This window comes from Arachis hypogaea, chromosome 2, assembly GCF_003086295.3.
Source record: "Arachis hypogaea cultivar Tifrunner chromosome 2, arahy.Tifrunner.gnm2.J5K5, whole genome shotgun sequence".
Taxonomy (NCBI): Eukaryota; Viridiplantae; Streptophyta; class Magnoliopsida; order Fabales; family Fabaceae; genus Arachis; species Arachis hypogaea.
In genome coordinates, this window is record NC_092037.1 from 42,432,525 (window position 1) to 42,449,261 (window position 16,737).

Below are 16,737 nucleotides of genomic sequence, written 5' to 3' on the forward strand. Positions count from 1 at the left end.
CATTTTGAACGCCCAGCTTTTTCTGTGTAATTCCTCTGCTGTATGTTCTGAATCTTCAATTCTCTGTATTATTGACTTGAAAAGACACAAATTAAAAATATTTTTTTGGATTTTTAATAATAAGGAATAATTAAAATGCAACTAAAATCAAATAAACAATGCATGCAGGACACCAAACCTAGAAGTTTGTACACTACTGACACTAACAAGTTGAGAATGCATATGACAAACAACAAAAATACTCAAGACAAGAGAATTAAAGATCAGAGTAAGTAAATCATCAAGAACATCTTGAAGATCACTTAAGACACATGAATGAATGCAAGAAGAACAAAAACATGCAATTGACACCAAACTTAAAATGAGACTCTAGACTCAACAAGAAGCATAAAATATTTTTGGTTTTTATGATTTTGTAAATTTTTTTTTGGATTTTTCGAAAATTAAGTGGAAAAGAAAATAAAGATATCAAAATTCTTAATGAGAATTCCAGGAATCATTGCAATGTTAGTCTAAGACTCCGGTCCAGAAATTAGACATGGCTTCATAGCCAGCCAAGCTTTCAAAGAAAGCTCCGGTCCAAAACACTAGACATGGCCAATGGCCAGCCAAGCCTTAGCAGATCATTGCTCCAACAGCAAGATTGATAGAAATCAACAAGCTCTTGTGATGATAAGTTGAAACCTCGGTCCAATAAAATTAGACATGGCTTCACAGCCAGCCAAACTTCAACAGATCATCTTGAAACTCTAGAATTCATTCTTAAGAATTCTGAAAAAAAAAATACCTAATCTAAGCAACAAGATGAACCGTCAGTTGTCCAAACTCAACAATACCCGGCAACGGCGCCAAAAACTTGGTGCTGTTGCCGGATCAGAAATTTGGCACTGATGTTACCAGACCAAAAGCTTGCCGAAAACTCGAACAATCCCCGGCAACGGTGCCAAAAACATGGTGGGTGAAATTGTGATCATCAATGGAGCCATCAACATGGTACGCACAATTACAATCTCAACTCTTTATCACAACTTCGCACAACTAACCAGCAAGTGTACTGGGTCATCCAAGTAATAAACCTTACGCGAGGAAGGGTCGATCCCACAGAGATTGTTGGTATGAAGCAAGCTATGGTCATCTTGTAAATCTTAGTCAGGCAAACTCAAATGGTTATGAATGATGAATAAAACATAAAGATAAAGATAGAGATACTTATGTAATTCATTGGTAAGAATTTCAGATAAGCGAATGGAGATGCTTTGTCCCTTCCGTCTCTCTGCTTTTCTACTGTCTTCATCCAATCCTTCTTACTCCTTTCCATGGCAAGCTGTATGTAGGGTTTCACCATTGTCAGTGGCTACCTCCTATCCTCTCAATGAAAATGTTCAACGCACCCTGTCACGGCACGACTAATCATCTGTCGGTTCTCAATTAGGTTGGAATAGAATCCAGTGATTCTTTTGCGTCTGTCACTAACGCCCAGCCTTCAGGAGTTTGAAGCTCGTCACAGTCATTCAATCATTGAATCCTACTCAGAATACCACAGACAAGGTTTAGACCTTCCGGATTCTCTTGAATGCAGTCATCAATTCTAGCTTATACCACGAAGATTCCGGTTAAAGAATCCAAGAGACATCCACTCAATCTAAGGTAGAACGGAGGTGATTGACAGTCACACGTTCATAGGTGAGAATGATGATGAGTGTCACGGATCATCACATCCATCAAGTTGAAGAACAAGTGATATCTTAGAACAAGAACAAGTTGAATTGAATAGAAGAACAATAGTAATTGCATTAATACTCGAGGTACAGCAGAGCTCCACACCTTAATCTATGGTGTGTAGAAACTCCACCATTGAAAATACATAAGAACAAAAATGATCATTGGCTTTGGCCCCAGAGAGGGAACCAGAAGAACCAAGATGAAAATACAATAGCAAAAGGTCCTATTTGTAGAGAACTAGTAGCCTAGGGTTTACAAAGATGAGTAAATTACATAAAAATCCACTTCCGGGCCCACTTGGTGTGTGCTTGGGCTGAACATTGAAGCATTTTCGTGTAGAGACTCTTCTTGGAGTTAAACGCCAGCTTTTGTGCCAGTTTGGGCGTTTAACTCCCATTCTTGTGCCAGTTCCGGCGTTTAACGCCGGGCAGTTTTGAGCTGATTTGGAACGCCAGTTTGGGCCGTCAAATCTCGGGCAAAGTATGAACTATTATATATTGCTGGAAAGCCCAGGATGTCTACTTTCCAAAGCCGTTAAAAGCGCGCCAATCGGGCTTCTGTAGCTCCAGAAAATCCACTTCGAGTGCAGGGAGCTCAGAATCTAACAGCATCTGCAGTCCTTTTTAGCCTCTGAGTCAGATTTTTGCTCAAGTCCCTCAATTCCAGCCAGAAAATACCTGAAATCACAGAAAAATACACAAACTCATAGTAAAGTCCAGAAAAGTGAATTTTAACTAAAAACTAATAAAAATATACTAAAAACTAACTAAAACATACTAAAAACATACTAAAAACAATGCCAAAAAAGCGTACAAATTATCCGCTCATCATTACCCTCCAAATTATATCTTATCTTAAAACTGCTATATACCACATGCACCCTCACCACCACCACTTCCACTCTCTCTATATATATACAATCACACAAACTGCACTTTTATACAGTACTACTTGAATTCAGAGCTACTACTTTATTCTACTCTTGATAAAAAAAGATAAAGTTATATCTCTAACATATAGATAACAATGAGCTTTCACTATACAAAAATGAGACCATAAAGATTATTATGAGTCTTATAATATGCCAACAATATATAATATGCTCATTATTGTAAGGACCAATCCTAAAATAATCAGGAAGCACTACTCTGCCAAATATATACTCATATGACTGAGACATATATAAAGTTAATAATGCTTTCTATTATTACCATTGTATCTGATAGGTCATTGATGAGGTTCGTACTAATAATTATGCTAAAAAGGGTGTCGTACCATGAAATGCCCCCATGCATTATGCCATAACACATAAATAGCCAAATGTGAGATTATGTTATCCATAATACATCAAGCAAAAATTATTGTTTAATTACATTTAACTATGGCTACTGTACTATACCTGAAATAAATTAATTAATTAAATGTTGCATAGTCCATATTTAACAATAAAGGGTATCTCTATTTAGAATGTAATTAACTATTCATGCTCAATAAAGTATCCAAGGAAGGAATGTGAGATAGTGAGAGACGGAAAGAAATAGAGAGAGAGAAGGAGAAGGAGCGAGGTTTCTTTTGATAAAGGATGGTCTGCATGGTAGAATAGGGTTAGCAACTTTTTTGTATTACACATGGAATAAGGTATTAAGAACATAATTTGTATTTGTACCTGTGAAATTTGTTGAGTAGGAAACATTCCAGCTAATTCTACTGAAATTTTACCTCCTTCCTTAAAAGCAATATAAGAGACTAATGCTTGCAACTGCGCTTTAACAGTATCCATCTCTTTTTGCACATTGGAACCACAAGTAGATGATGTGCTAGCATCATTTGAAGAACCTAAGTTCATCTGACTAATTCTTGTGGTGTTGTTCTTGAAAGCAACAGTTGGAACAGCTCCCATGCCTAAACCTCGAACACGACCAGGGTGCTCTTTCCCAAGAACTACTCCAAGAGCATCAAGAGGAGAATTAACGGTTGATTCCACCGCTTGTTGACTGCTATATGCTTCAATCTTCTCTTACATATATAAAAAGAAAGGGAAAGAATCAAACATAATATTATCTTATAAAAAAGAAAGAAAAAGAAATACAAACAAGTTACTTATTGTACTTTAGTCTTACCGCTATTTCTTTAGCCTTTTCATTAACATAACTTCCATCTGTTTTCTTGTGAGTGATGTCCCACATTTGAACCCTACTAACTTCTTTTCCCGTCTCTTCCGTCTAAAATTCAAGAAAAGTAGAAAGACTCAATCAAGAAATATATCATTGAAGAAAAGATATGCATAAAATTAAGTTACTAACAGCAACAATATAACAACTGAGATGCATTAGGTGCTAACATAATGACTCCTATGCTATATAAAATATAATAATGGCAGCAAACTAAACATAAGCTGAGAAATTAATGTTATTGATGATTACCAATTCATGATTACCAACATAGAAACGAACCTGTGAAAGTTGTGTTGATATTTTATCATGACAATTCTCATAATAGTTGTGGAGACAAGTGGAATTAAATTGAAAAATTGGATAATGCCAAAATAAAATTAAATGTATGAAATCCACACATAGAAATGATTACCAATTCAGTCCTTCTTCTTGCAATTGATTTAGCACCTGAAGTATGAGGAATTATTTGTTTTTGCCGAATTTCTTGATTCCTCTTACAAAGATTCTGAAAGATAAATTTGGACACAATTAAATAGAGTTAAACATGCATTCACAACATTCCATATGAATTCAATATCCTATTTACAGTAGCAAAATATATAAGTCTTTTTAGTGGGACAACATTTAACTAGGATTGTAAGTACTTACCTGAGTTTCAGGCTTCAAACGATATTCTACGAATAAAGCCCATTGATCAAGAGCAATATCTTCTGGTGTATTATTTATGATCTCGGTTTTACTCAACCTCGGATCATAAAACTCGTTCCAAAGCTTTATCCTATGTTCCTTCTATTTTTTGCCAAGCGATTGGAGCAGAAATCGTTTGGCCAAGCTATCACATACTTTGAAGTAAAATCGAGCCTTTAATATGGAACAAAGAATATATATTAACTAACAAATATAACTAAATAATGACAAAGAAATAAGCTTTAGAGTTTAAGTAATCTTCTTACTTGAAAAAAAATATTCCATTGATTTTCAGAAAAGCTCTCTGGAATGTCTGACCACTTATCAAAACTGATTGGAAATGCTACACAATCAGTGGCCAATTGCCCACAAATTCCTGCAAGGAGTACGGCTGCTTCTCCTATTGCTGCATGTTGTCTATCAAAATTGACAACTATGCGCAAACCTTCTGGCAAATTATGCACATCCTTCACCTATAGATGAAGGTGTGTACTATTTTCATATTCATCTAAAATAGATAAATAAATATAAATAAATGAGTAATTGAGCAACTAAAGAATAAAACATATGATGATAGATATATATTATAAAAGATTGATTCTTGTGTAGGGTAGAATGTAACAACAACATATATAATACTATATATTATACATCAGAATTCCGAATCAAGGTGAAAATAGGCTAATATTAGTAATATCCACTGCAAGATAAATGTCATTATTAAAACAAGAAAAAAATGTACTATATATTCTCGTAACATAATTTCAGTAAAGGATACATTAGAGTCAGAACATGTATCTCAATAAAATCATGCTATGCCAAAAGTTTTCATTCAGATCTGGTATCTAATTTTCTTTAATATGGAATTATCAACTTTAGAGAAATCATGCATATGTAAAATATGCGTGAAGATCAATAACTTCAAAGCTTTTTTGTTATTCTGAATATTTTGCTCTTTGTTGTGATAATGTTTTAATGACCAGGCATTGCCTCTATAGAAATTAAATGAGCAAGAAGCTAAACTTCAACAATTAGCTTAATATTTCTAGAAATCAAAGTGGAAATGAGTCTTTTAGGTGGGTTTATTTGTCTAAATTTGAAAGTCTTTTTTAATTTAACAAATTTTCATGGCTCATAAATATTTTGGAGGAAAATCTGAACAAGGACATGTAAATTGGAAGATAGTGAAATTTGGAAAGGAAGAGGAGTGAAAGAAATAGTGTGATAGGTGGCTGGAGAATATTACATTTGAGAATATTACATACCTATGGCATCAACAGTCCAGTAATGCTTAGATTCACACCCACGTTTACATTTAGGTTCGGATGGATGCTCAGATATAGTTGGAGCAACTGATGATGGCTCAGAAGAATTTGAAGTTGCCGACTTGTCTCGGGAGGAGCTTGCAACTGCTGTCGACTTATCTCGAGAGGAATTTGAAGCTGCTGACTTGTCCTGGGAGGAATTTGAAGCTGCTGACTTGTCCCGGGAGGAATTTGCAGCTGCTGCCGACTTGTCCCGGGAGAAATTTGCAGCTGCTGCCGACTTGTCTCAGAAGGAATTTGCAGCTGCTAGGAACTTGACTTGTGATGCATTTGATGCTATTGACTTGTCTTGTGAAGAATTGGCAGCTGCTACTGACTTGTCTTGTGAAGAATTGGCAGCTGCTGCTTTAAGTAAATTCTTGTACTTCTTTTGCTTTGGCATATCTGCATAATAGATCAAATAAATAATTAATAAATATAGAATAAAATGTGCATCAAGGTTTAGTAGTTCCATTAAATCAATTAATGAGTCTAAACAACATATTTATGTAAAATTTACAAACAAAAGTTAAATTGAAAAAGAAATGTAGACAAAAATTATTTTTCTATAATAAACCACTTATTAATAAAACTCACCTACTATTCTGACATGTGTTCGTCTTCTCCAGTGTTATTATCTAGTAATTCATCATCTACCTCATCTCTTAACAATGATAGATTATCACCATTTTCAAATAAAGAATCTAAGTTTTGCTCTAACCATGGCTCATTCTCGCATGGTTCATCATCTTCATTTCCCCCCATATCATATGAATCTCTTGGCTTCAAATGCACGACAACACTCTAATCTTTATTTACTTCATCATTGAAAAAATACACCATTCGAGCTTGTGAGGCTTCAATATATGGATCATCCTCCTCTCGGTCACCACTGTGTATTACTCGTGAAAAATTAACAGAAGTAAAACCCCAATTATCCTTTCTACAGCCCCGTTCTCTAGTGGTGTCAGCCCATTTACATTTGAATAAAGTAACCCGAAATCGGCCATTGTAGTTTAGTTCTATAATATCTTCTAGTTTGCCATAATATGACAAATCAGCATTCCTAACATCAGCATCACTAGCGCTAGCAACACAAGGAGTTGAAGACATTAAAAAAACTCCACTATTCTGGGTCTTTAACCCTTTGTCTCGATTGGTAGTTCGAAAGGAGAACCCATTAATACTAAATGTAAAAAACCTCTTGGCATATCGTGATGACCCCTTGCTAAGTATCTCAAATCCTCATGCACAGTATTCATAATATCTGGGTTCATAAGCTATTATGATAGAGATATTAGTTATTATATCCACAAATACTAGCTCAATATTAGCAAAAAATTATCACTTCTCTATTTACCTGCGCAGGAAACCAAGTAACAAAATCTTTATTGACTCTTTTTTCTATCTCTACATTTGAAGGCCTTCTACCCTTAGATCGTCTTCGTACAAAATCTATGAAGTCACTGTCAGATATGGAAGTTTAACTCTAACTAAACAACTATTTTCAAGTAAATAAAAAACATGTACGAAAATCCTTAAGCACTTACTCAATGAACGGTTTGACATATGGACAATTTAAAACCACATATCGATGTGCTTGTTTTTTTTCCATAGGTGACAACTCAAATACTGTGAAAGCTCCCTTTGAGTTCCCCATTTGTGGAAAAAGGGAATCCACATGTGTACTGTAATTATCATCCGGACGATCATCAACACGTGGTGGCCTATTAAATCTTGTCTCAATCCCTTCTAAATGAACCATGATTGTAAAGAAAGAAGGAGGGAACAACATTTCTAAATGACAAAGGGTAAGGATAATTCGAGGTTGGAGCTTCTCAAGTTCTGTAAGACTTAAGCTTTTAGAGCACAACTGTTGAAAGAATGAAGATAGCTCTATTAGCACTGCAGTAACTTTATCTGGCAGCACATTACGTATGGCAATGGGTAATAGTTGCTGCATAAGAACGTGGCAATCATGGCTCTTCAATCCAGAAAGCTTTCTTTGCTTCAGGTCAACACACCGTGAAATATTACTCGAGAGACCATCTGGTACTCTAATATTCTTTATAGTACGCAAGAATATATCTTTCATGGAATTTGACGTTGTGAACAAAGATGGATGATATCTCCCATTTTCATCTGGCCATAAATCTTTCCTTATACCCATTTCTTTAAGATCCTTCGAGCTTTGAGATTATCCTTTGACCTTCCAGTCTCATTGAGCAAAGTGTATAATACATTGTCGCAAACATTCTTTTCAATGTGCATAACATCTAGATTATGGCGCAATAAGTTAGACTCCCAATAAAGAAGATAAAAAATATGCTTTTCTTCCTCCACATCCCCGATTCATCATCTTCTTCAACAACTTTTCGTCGAATCCTCTTACCTTTACTTTCCTGTAGTTCTTTCCCAAATGAAACATTAATTCCTTCAAGTTGTTCCAATACTTCTGATCCTGTTAGTACTGCTGGGGGATCCCTCAACTCAACTTTTCTATTAAATTTTGCACGACTTAGCCTAAACTTATGACCCCTTTCTAAGAAACGGCGATGCCCCAAAAACCACCATTTTCCACCATGCTTTAATCTATATGAATCAGTGCTGAAGTTACATGTAGGACAAGCATATTTACTGTGTACAATCCACCCAGATAAGTTACCAAGGCCTGGAAAATCATTAATTGTCCACATTAATGCTGCTCGCAATGTAAACATTTCATTCCTGAACCTATCTAATGTTTGAACACCATCATACCACAACTCTTTTAACTCTTTAATAAGAGGTTGTAAGTATACGTCTATGTTGTTCCCCGGCATTTTCTCTCCAGGAATAATCATTGACAAGATAAGTGATGTTGGCTTCATGCACTCCCATGGAGGCCGATTGTATGGAATAAGCACCACTGGCCAAATTCTATAGTTTGTACGCATAGCTCCAAAGGGGTTGAATCCATCAGCTGCAAGACCAAGACGTACATTTTGAGGATCTTCGGCAAACCTATCATGAAGTAAATCAAATGTCTTCCAAGCTTCAGAATCTCGCGGATGCCTCATCTTCGAATCTTTCTTTTCTGCCAAAGCATGCCATTGCATTGATTGAGCAGTCTTAGAACACATGAATAATCATTGAAGTCTCGGTTTTAGTGGAAAGTATCGCAAGATCTTTGCTGGTTTCTTCTTTTTAGCATCGTTCCATTTAGATGTCTTGCATCCTTTGCATTCTTGCAAATCTTCGTCCTCCCCCCAATATAACATGCAGTCATTAGGGCAAGCAGGTATCTTGGTATAATTAAGCCCTAGTTTATTTATGGTTTTCTTGGCCTCACAGAATGTATTTGAAATCTTTGCATTTCCAAAGGCATCTTTTAATAACTTGAGAATTTCGGTCATGGCTTTGTCGCTTATTCTATATAAGCACTTTATGTGATACAGACTAATTAAGAAAGACAATTTTGAATACTTTGTGCACCCTTCATACAATTGTTCATTGCCATCTTCTAACAACTTGTAAAATTCTACATTTTCTCCATTGTGCTCTTCATTTTCTGCATTGTCTCCATTTCCATCTTCTATGTTGTCTTCATCTCTATCTCCATCTTCATTCAAGTCAGGTCCAGCAACTCCAAACGCGTCATTGAGCATTGTTACCATTGGATGCTGAGATGTCGAATCATCTTGTACAATGTGACTAGTTTGATGAACTTGTGACCCAACTCCAACTACTTCTTCACCATGCCAATACCAAACTTTGTAGTTTTCTGGAAATGGCTTGACTATTAAATGTTCAAAAACTTTCTCTCTTGTTTGTCACTTGCCAAAACCACACACCAGACAAGGGCATTTAATCTGACGACCCGCGAGAGATCGATGCTCAAAAGCAAAATCCAAAAACTTGTTTAATCCATCTTTATACTCATGCATGGTTTGTGGTTTTCCAATTCATGACTTATCGATTGACATGACTAAGAGGGATTACAAATAAGGATTTTAAAAAATCTATTCATTAAAAATCTATATATATTCTAAAGGCAAGAAATTTATTCTTTTATATGCAAATCAGATATTAAAAACTTAAATAGTATTTAAAAGAAAATATAAGAAAATTATAATTACCTCTTTCAAATGATAATTTCCCTTCTTTTTTCAAAGTAAAGTAGCTAGCAGCAAGAGTTGAAGAAGACCTAAAACCTATTTCACATGAAAAATTATCACCAACAGATTTATTAAAATTAAATATATAACTAATTAATGTACACGAAATTAAATATCTAACAGATTTATTAAAATTAAATGTATAATCAACTAAAAATATATGAATGTTCTATTTTTGATAATTTAGGATTAATATCAAATTATATTATTAACGGATTTGAACAATAAAAATTAATTAATACAACATTTATAAAATATAATTCATTATATATAGAGTCCTAACTTTTTATTTAGTATAATAAATAAATATACCTAATAATTTAGTATAATAAATAAATATACCTAATAAATTAAATTAAATATATAACTAATTAATGTACACGAAATCCCAAGGAAGCTAGCTAGGTGGTTCACGCAAGCATGTTCATGTATATAACATATTGGTCTAACTGACATCATATATTTTAAAATTAATCAGAAGTGATCAAATTAAAAACAAAGTGACCATATTGTCCATGATGATAAAATTAATAATATAAAGAGAGATGTGCAAACTGCAAAGTAACTTATATAACTTAGTATGAAAATAAACTTTATTAAACTATCCAGGAACTTTCAGTGATCTTTTCGAATGCGAATTTTTCCTCTGAGGTAGCTAATAATGATAACTTGATTGCTAATGAAGATGATTTTGATCTAAATATAGATAAAAATATGTACATTATCTAAGACATGAATCTGTATTCATAGAATTTCTATGTACAATCTGAGATGTTCTTAATTATTAAGCTATGTATAAAGTCAATGCCCCTGCCTCAAGTAATGAAACAGTTAAAGGTAATTAAGAAGGAAACTAATGAAAATAAGCTACTAAAAATTGAAAATGATGCTGTGTGTTTACACAAAAATATATGAAAATTTGCTTCTTTTCTTTTCTTTCTTTCTAATTTTTTCCCCTCCCTACATTCATGTACTTTTAATTCTAGAAAGGTATCATTCATTGCTATGGCTTAGTTGAAGACTTGAAGGGAACAACATTATTACATTAATGTTGTATTTGGTAAGATGAAGAAATAGATAACAAATATCTACTAATGTATTTAAGCCTCTAAATATATGTTCAATTTGATTTAGTTATTTTCCCTCCCAAATCTCTTCCCCCACCAGGCCACCAAATAATGTACGACATGCCAATCTAGCTACTAACATAATTAATATTTCTAAGAAAATAAGATTGATGTAATATCGATTAACAAAAGGGGTTGGACTAGTAAAGCTTATGCAACTAATCCATGAAGACTCCATTAAATTGGTCACGGTTTCTGAACTAAATATTTTGTACTGGAAAAAGGGAACCAGCTAATGCTAATTAAGGCAATAACAAATTAAAATGGTTAGTAACTTGATAAGAAAGAACATGAAGCTATTACCTTATTAAGAATCTTTCACTTTATTGGTTGCCAATTAAACCACAAGAACACAAATCCAATTAAGGCAGCTAGGCCCTGATCAATAACAAATCCAATCAGCTAGAACAAAGGAGAAACAAATATAAGACCTAATTTAAGAATGACAGAATTAACATCAAACAAATACACAAAGCATCGAATGATAAAGGATTGTGAGGAGGTACATATAGTCACTGCTAAATTAAGCGTAAGATTTAGAGGGGGGTCAAATTTAAAGCAGGAAACAAATCTAGAAAACACAAAGAAAACACTAAAACTTAATGATTAATGAGCAAGACACACAAAGAAAACACTAAAACTTCCAGAACCAAGTCTAGCAAATATCTGATACTGACTTGTTCAGGATTCTAAAGAGCTCTTCCCTGTGTAAGTAAAAAACATTCAAATGAAATTGCTTGCAAATTAGGTATAATACTAGCCAATTTATTGAGATCTCTGTCACAAAGGACAAGCAAAAAAGATCCGATTTAAGAAAGTATTGTAGGAAAAAAATCATTAACCACTATAATTGAGACAGGTTAGTCTCTTTACAAGGTAGCTTTAATCATCAACCAATTTTGCATGGTTATAATTAGTCCTTTGACGTAGATTTCGACCAATGCTATTAATATTATGATGTAGTCAATATCAAGATGAAGGTAAGCAATAATACTTACCGGTCGGGCTTGAACAAGAGATATTGATATGTAAACCACTGAAATAAAAAGAGAAGTTTATATTACTATACAACATTAAGCACATTAAGAATATAAATAGAAGATTTAATCTGTATTCATTTACCATAGTAAATAGTATCCCAATTAATTCTAGTGCAGTAGGGATAATTGGTAATTTGTCAACAGCCTGTGTATAAAATTCACAAAGGCAAAAACAATATTAGAATGCTGCAAATAAGCGTAATGAGGGGGGTCAAATTTAAGCGTAAGATTTAGAGGGGGTCAAATTTAAAGCAGGAAACAAATCTAGAAAACACAAAGAAAACACTAAAACTTAATGATTAATGAGCAAGACACACAAAGAAAACACTAAAACTTCCAGAACCAAGTCTAGCAAATTCACCAACTTACACACAAAGATAGCTTGTTTCTTGAACCAGCTCACTCTTTCTATCAATGATTATGAATGTCACATGGCTGATATAAATATTTTCTTGTGTTAATAGTTCCAGCCCCTGAGAGATTGAACAAATTTGTTTAAAACTTTAACCTCAAAGAATTCCCAAAAATGATTGTCCAAGTAAAATCTTATATATTGATTTATGGCCGAAACAAAACCTGAGACATCAAAAATGTCAACATCTTAATTTTTAATAAACATACAAATGGATAGAAAACTAAACCTGATTTCTTTAGTAAAATAAAACGAGGATCTTATGTGAGTGTGACAAATGTGCATGTGTGCATCATGCATCTAACGAGGTACGTGCAAGTTTCAAGGGCAGAGCAAGGGTTCAGTTAATGCAAAAAACATTGAACAGAGCAAGGGCAGCAGAGCTAAACAACTACAGAGGTTACTCATTCATAGCTTTGCTTAAAAGAACCAAAAAAGAACCAAAGAGGCAAATAGAGAAATTGAGATTGGAGCAGTTTTTTCTGAGATCTAAGATCTGAGATCGGAGATCAGCAAAACACCTTAATAGAGAGAGAGAGAGAGGGAGAGAGGAGGGAGTAAAGTTAAGAAAGAAGACCTGAGATCATCGTCAATCACCCTGTACCAACGTCAATGCTTCAACGGAAGAGCCAAAAATCCCTAACAGAGTTGCAGAGAAACAAAACTCCCAAAAAATAGCACCAAAAGCGATTTTGAAACCCTAACCCAAACAAAAACAAAAAAATCGGTGCCTTCTAGAATTGAAATGCTGAGGTCAGTAGCCACCAGAACCTTGCCTCTCGCCGGAATCTTCGTCTCCACAGCACAAAAGAAAAAACAAAATAAAACAGCATTTCAATTTAACTTGAGAGGGAGAGGTACCTGGAGAGATCGTAACCGGCGGAGAGAGGAGGAGCCCTAGAAGGAAGAACGGCGTTGTCGGAGAGCTTCTTTACACGGAGGAGATGAGAGCGTCGTTTGTTCAGACTTCAGAGAGGAGAAGCCCTAGCTAGAACGAAGAATGGCGTTGAATGAGTCAGGGATTACAATTTTTTTCTTTTTATATGTGTGTGAAAACGGCGGTTAAAACCGCCATAATCACCAGAACCGCCAAAATATATATAGCCAATTATGGCAGCAGCAACAATTGCCGTAACGTCTCGATATTACGGCGGTTCTTTAAAACCGCCTTAATATCAATGCCATTTTAATCCCCTTTTTTTGTAGTGAAAAGCATATAAAATATCCGCTCATCACAACACCAAACTTAAACTGTTGCTTGTCCCCAAGCAACTAGATGAATAAAATAGGATAAACAGAATTTAAGGAGTAATAAAATCTCCGAGTTTTAAGTGAAGCTCAGATTCTAATTTAGATGAGCGGGGCTAGTAGCTTTTTGTTTCTGAACAGTTTTGGCATCTCCCTTTATCCTTTGAAATTCAGAATGATTGGCATCCATAGGAACTCAGAATTCAGATAGTATTATTGATTCTCCTAGTGTAGTATGTTGATTCTTGAACACAGTTACTTTATGAGTCTTGGCCATGGCCCTAAGCACTTTGTTTTCCAGTATTACCACTGGATACATAAATGCCACAGACACATGACTGGGTGAACCTTTTCAGATTGTGACTCAGCTTTGCTAAAGTCTCCAGTTAGAGGTGTCCAGAGCTCTTAAGCACACTCTTTTTGCTTTGGATCACGACTTTAACCACTCAGTTTCAAGTTTTTCACTTGGACCTGCATGCCACAAGCACATGGTTAGGGACAACTTGATTTAGCCGCTTAGGCCTAGAACTATTTCCTTGGGCCCTCCTATCCACTGATGCTCAAAGCCTTGGATCCTTTTCACCCTTGCCTTTTGGTTTTAAAGGGCTGTTGGCTTTTATTCCCTTTCTTGATCCAATGATTCCTTGTAATTTTTTTTTCACTTTTTTTTTCGCAAGCTTGTTTTTCACTGCTTTTTCTTGCTTCAAGAATCAATTTCATGATTTTTCAGATCATCAATAACATTTCTCTTGTTCATCATTCTTTCAGGAGCCAACAATTTTAACATTCATAAAATTCAATATAAAAAATATGCACTGTTCAGGCATTCATTCAGAAGACAAAAAGTATTGCCACCACATATAAATAATTAGAATTTTCTTTATTAAGAACTCGAAAAAAATATTGCCTCTTTATTCTAAGAATCTACTAATTTATTCATGTTTGATAATGATGAGAAAAATAAATTATAGCTTAGTTGGAGATAAAATCAAAATAGAGATACTAATCACTACTACTCCTATATAACTTCTAAGGTAAATTTCTATAAAAATACTATCACAGAGTTAAAGCTTAAAATTAGAACTTAACAACCTGTATTTTGGGAAGTGGATGTTCCTCTAGTCTGTGGGGTGCTTGGTCCTTCAAGGAATAGCTTCTGACGCTTTAGTTCCTTCAGTTCACATCCTTGCTCTTCCTGTTCCCTTAGGTGCCATGATCTTGATGAGTTTTAGCTCAGTGATCATGGCAACTCACACCAAACTTAGAGGTTTGCTTGTCCTCAAGCAAAAGAAAGGAAAGGAGAGGAATAGAGGGAGAGGCAATTTCGAAATCCAAAAGATATGATGAGTTGAAAAAGATTTGAAAAAGATTTGGATTGGAAAAAGATTTGTGTTTATGAATTAAGATACATTTGACATTTTTGAAAAAGGGATTTTAGAAATTAGTGTTTTTAGAAATTAGGATTAAAATTTTTGGAATTGAAGGATGATATTTTAAAACATGTTTATGCAAGAAATTATGAATTGAAACATAAAAATTAGAAAATTTGTGAAGAAAAACGAATTTTACCTCCTCCCCACCATTCTGGCGTTAAACACCCAAATGCTGCTTGTTTTGGGCGTTTAACGTCTAATTGCTGCTTTTCCTGGGCGTTCAACGCCCAACTGTTGCTTCTTTCTGGCGTTGAACACCCAGATGGCTACCCTTATTGGCGTTGAACGCCCAGTGGGTGCTTCTTTTGGGCGTTCAACGCCCGAAATGTTTCTTACTGGCTTTTTCACGCCAGTGAGCTTCCAAATTCCCTTGTAACTTTGTGAATCCAATCAATTGCTATTTTACCTTTTGAAGATACTTTGACATATACCTGTAAAAATTAATTAGCAAAAACAAATAAAATTAAATTTTGTGAATGGCTGGGTTGCCTCCCAGCAAGCGCTTCTTTATTGTCCTTAGCTGGACAGTGAGCTCTCATGGAGTCTCAAAGATAATCAGAGCAAGGTTGGGACCTCCCAACATCAAACTTAGAGTTTGAATGTGGGGGTTCAACACCAAACTTAGAGTTTGATTGTGGCCTCCCAACACCAAACTTAGAGTTGGACTGTGGGGGCTTTGGTTGACTTTGCAGTGAGAGAAGCTTTTCATGCTTCCTCTCCATGGTTACAAAAGGAGAACCTTGTGTCTTATAGTTTGCAATGTCTGCAAACCACAGAGCTTCCTGAATAGCGAACAATTGCTCATCCGGAAAGGTTTCAGAGATCTCAGTAGGAGGGAGGGATGCTCCTGCTACTGGTTCTATCCGGGACAGGTGATCAGCTACTTGATTCTCTGTTCCTTTTCTGTCTCTTATTTCTATATCAAACTCTTGCAGAAGCAACACCCATCTTATGAGCCTGGGCTTTGAATCCTGCTTTGTGAGTAGATATTTAAGAGCAGCATGGTCAGTGTACACAATCACTTTTGATCCTACTAAGTAGGATCTAAACTTGTCAATGGCATAAACCACTGCAAGTAATTCTTTTTCTGTGGTTGTGTAATTTTTCTGGGCATCATTTAAAACACTGCTAGCATAATAAATGACATGCAGAAGCTTGTTATGCCTCTGTCCCAATACTGCACCAATGGTATGGTCACTGGCATCACACATTAGTTCAAAGGGTAATGTCCAGTCTGGTGCAGAAATAACTGGTGCTGTGACCAGCTTAGCTTTCAGGGTCTCAAACGCCTGCAGACACTCTTTATCAAAGATAAATGGCGTGTTAGCAGCTAGCAGATTGCTCAGAGGTTTTGCAATTTTTGAAAAATCCTTTATAAACATCCTATAGAATCCTGCATGCCCCAGAAAGCTTCTGATTGCCTTAACATTGGC

At 35.1% G+C, this 16,737-nt stretch overlaps 1 protein-coding gene across 9 annotated transcripts; it reads right to left on the reverse strand.

Annotated features, from left to right (window-relative positions):
* Positions 1-1,766: 1,766 nt before the first annotated feature.
* On the reverse strand, positions 1,767-13,693 carry LOC112724521 (uncharacterized). Of its 9 annotated transcripts, none has more exons than XR_011872586.1 (14): positions 13,485-13,635; positions 13,201-13,323; positions 12,581-12,684; positions 12,294-12,356; positions 12,170-12,207; positions 11,475-11,549; positions 10,006-10,080; positions 5,849-6,292; positions 4,850-5,056; positions 4,545-4,757; positions 4,309-4,401; positions 3,843-3,944; positions 3,389-3,738; positions 1,767-2,399 (listed from the first exon to the last, which is right to left on the reverse strand). XR_011872586.1 is itself a non-coding variant. In XM_072217271.1 (14 exons), the coding sequence occupies exons 12-14, from the start codon at positions 3,906-3,908 to the stop codon at positions 2,379-2,381; spliced, it is 432 nt and encodes a 143-aa protein (XP_072073372.1). In that variant the 5' UTR covers positions 3,909-3,944; positions 4,309-4,401; positions 4,545-4,757; positions 4,850-5,091; positions 5,849-6,292; positions 10,006-10,080; positions 11,475-11,549; positions 12,170-12,207; positions 12,294-12,356; positions 12,581-12,684; positions 13,201-13,323; positions 13,485-13,636; the 3' UTR covers positions 1,767-2,378. The 9 variants fall into 9 exon arrangements, 6 of the variants coding, with proteins under 6 accessions (XP_072073372.1, XP_072073373.1, XP_072073374.1 ...); XR_011872584.1 differs by having other exon boundaries at positions 4,850-5,091; XM_072217271.1 differs by having other exon boundaries at positions 3,389-3,733; positions 4,850-5,091; positions 13,485-13,636.
* Positions 13,694-16,737: the final 3,044 nt, after the last annotated feature.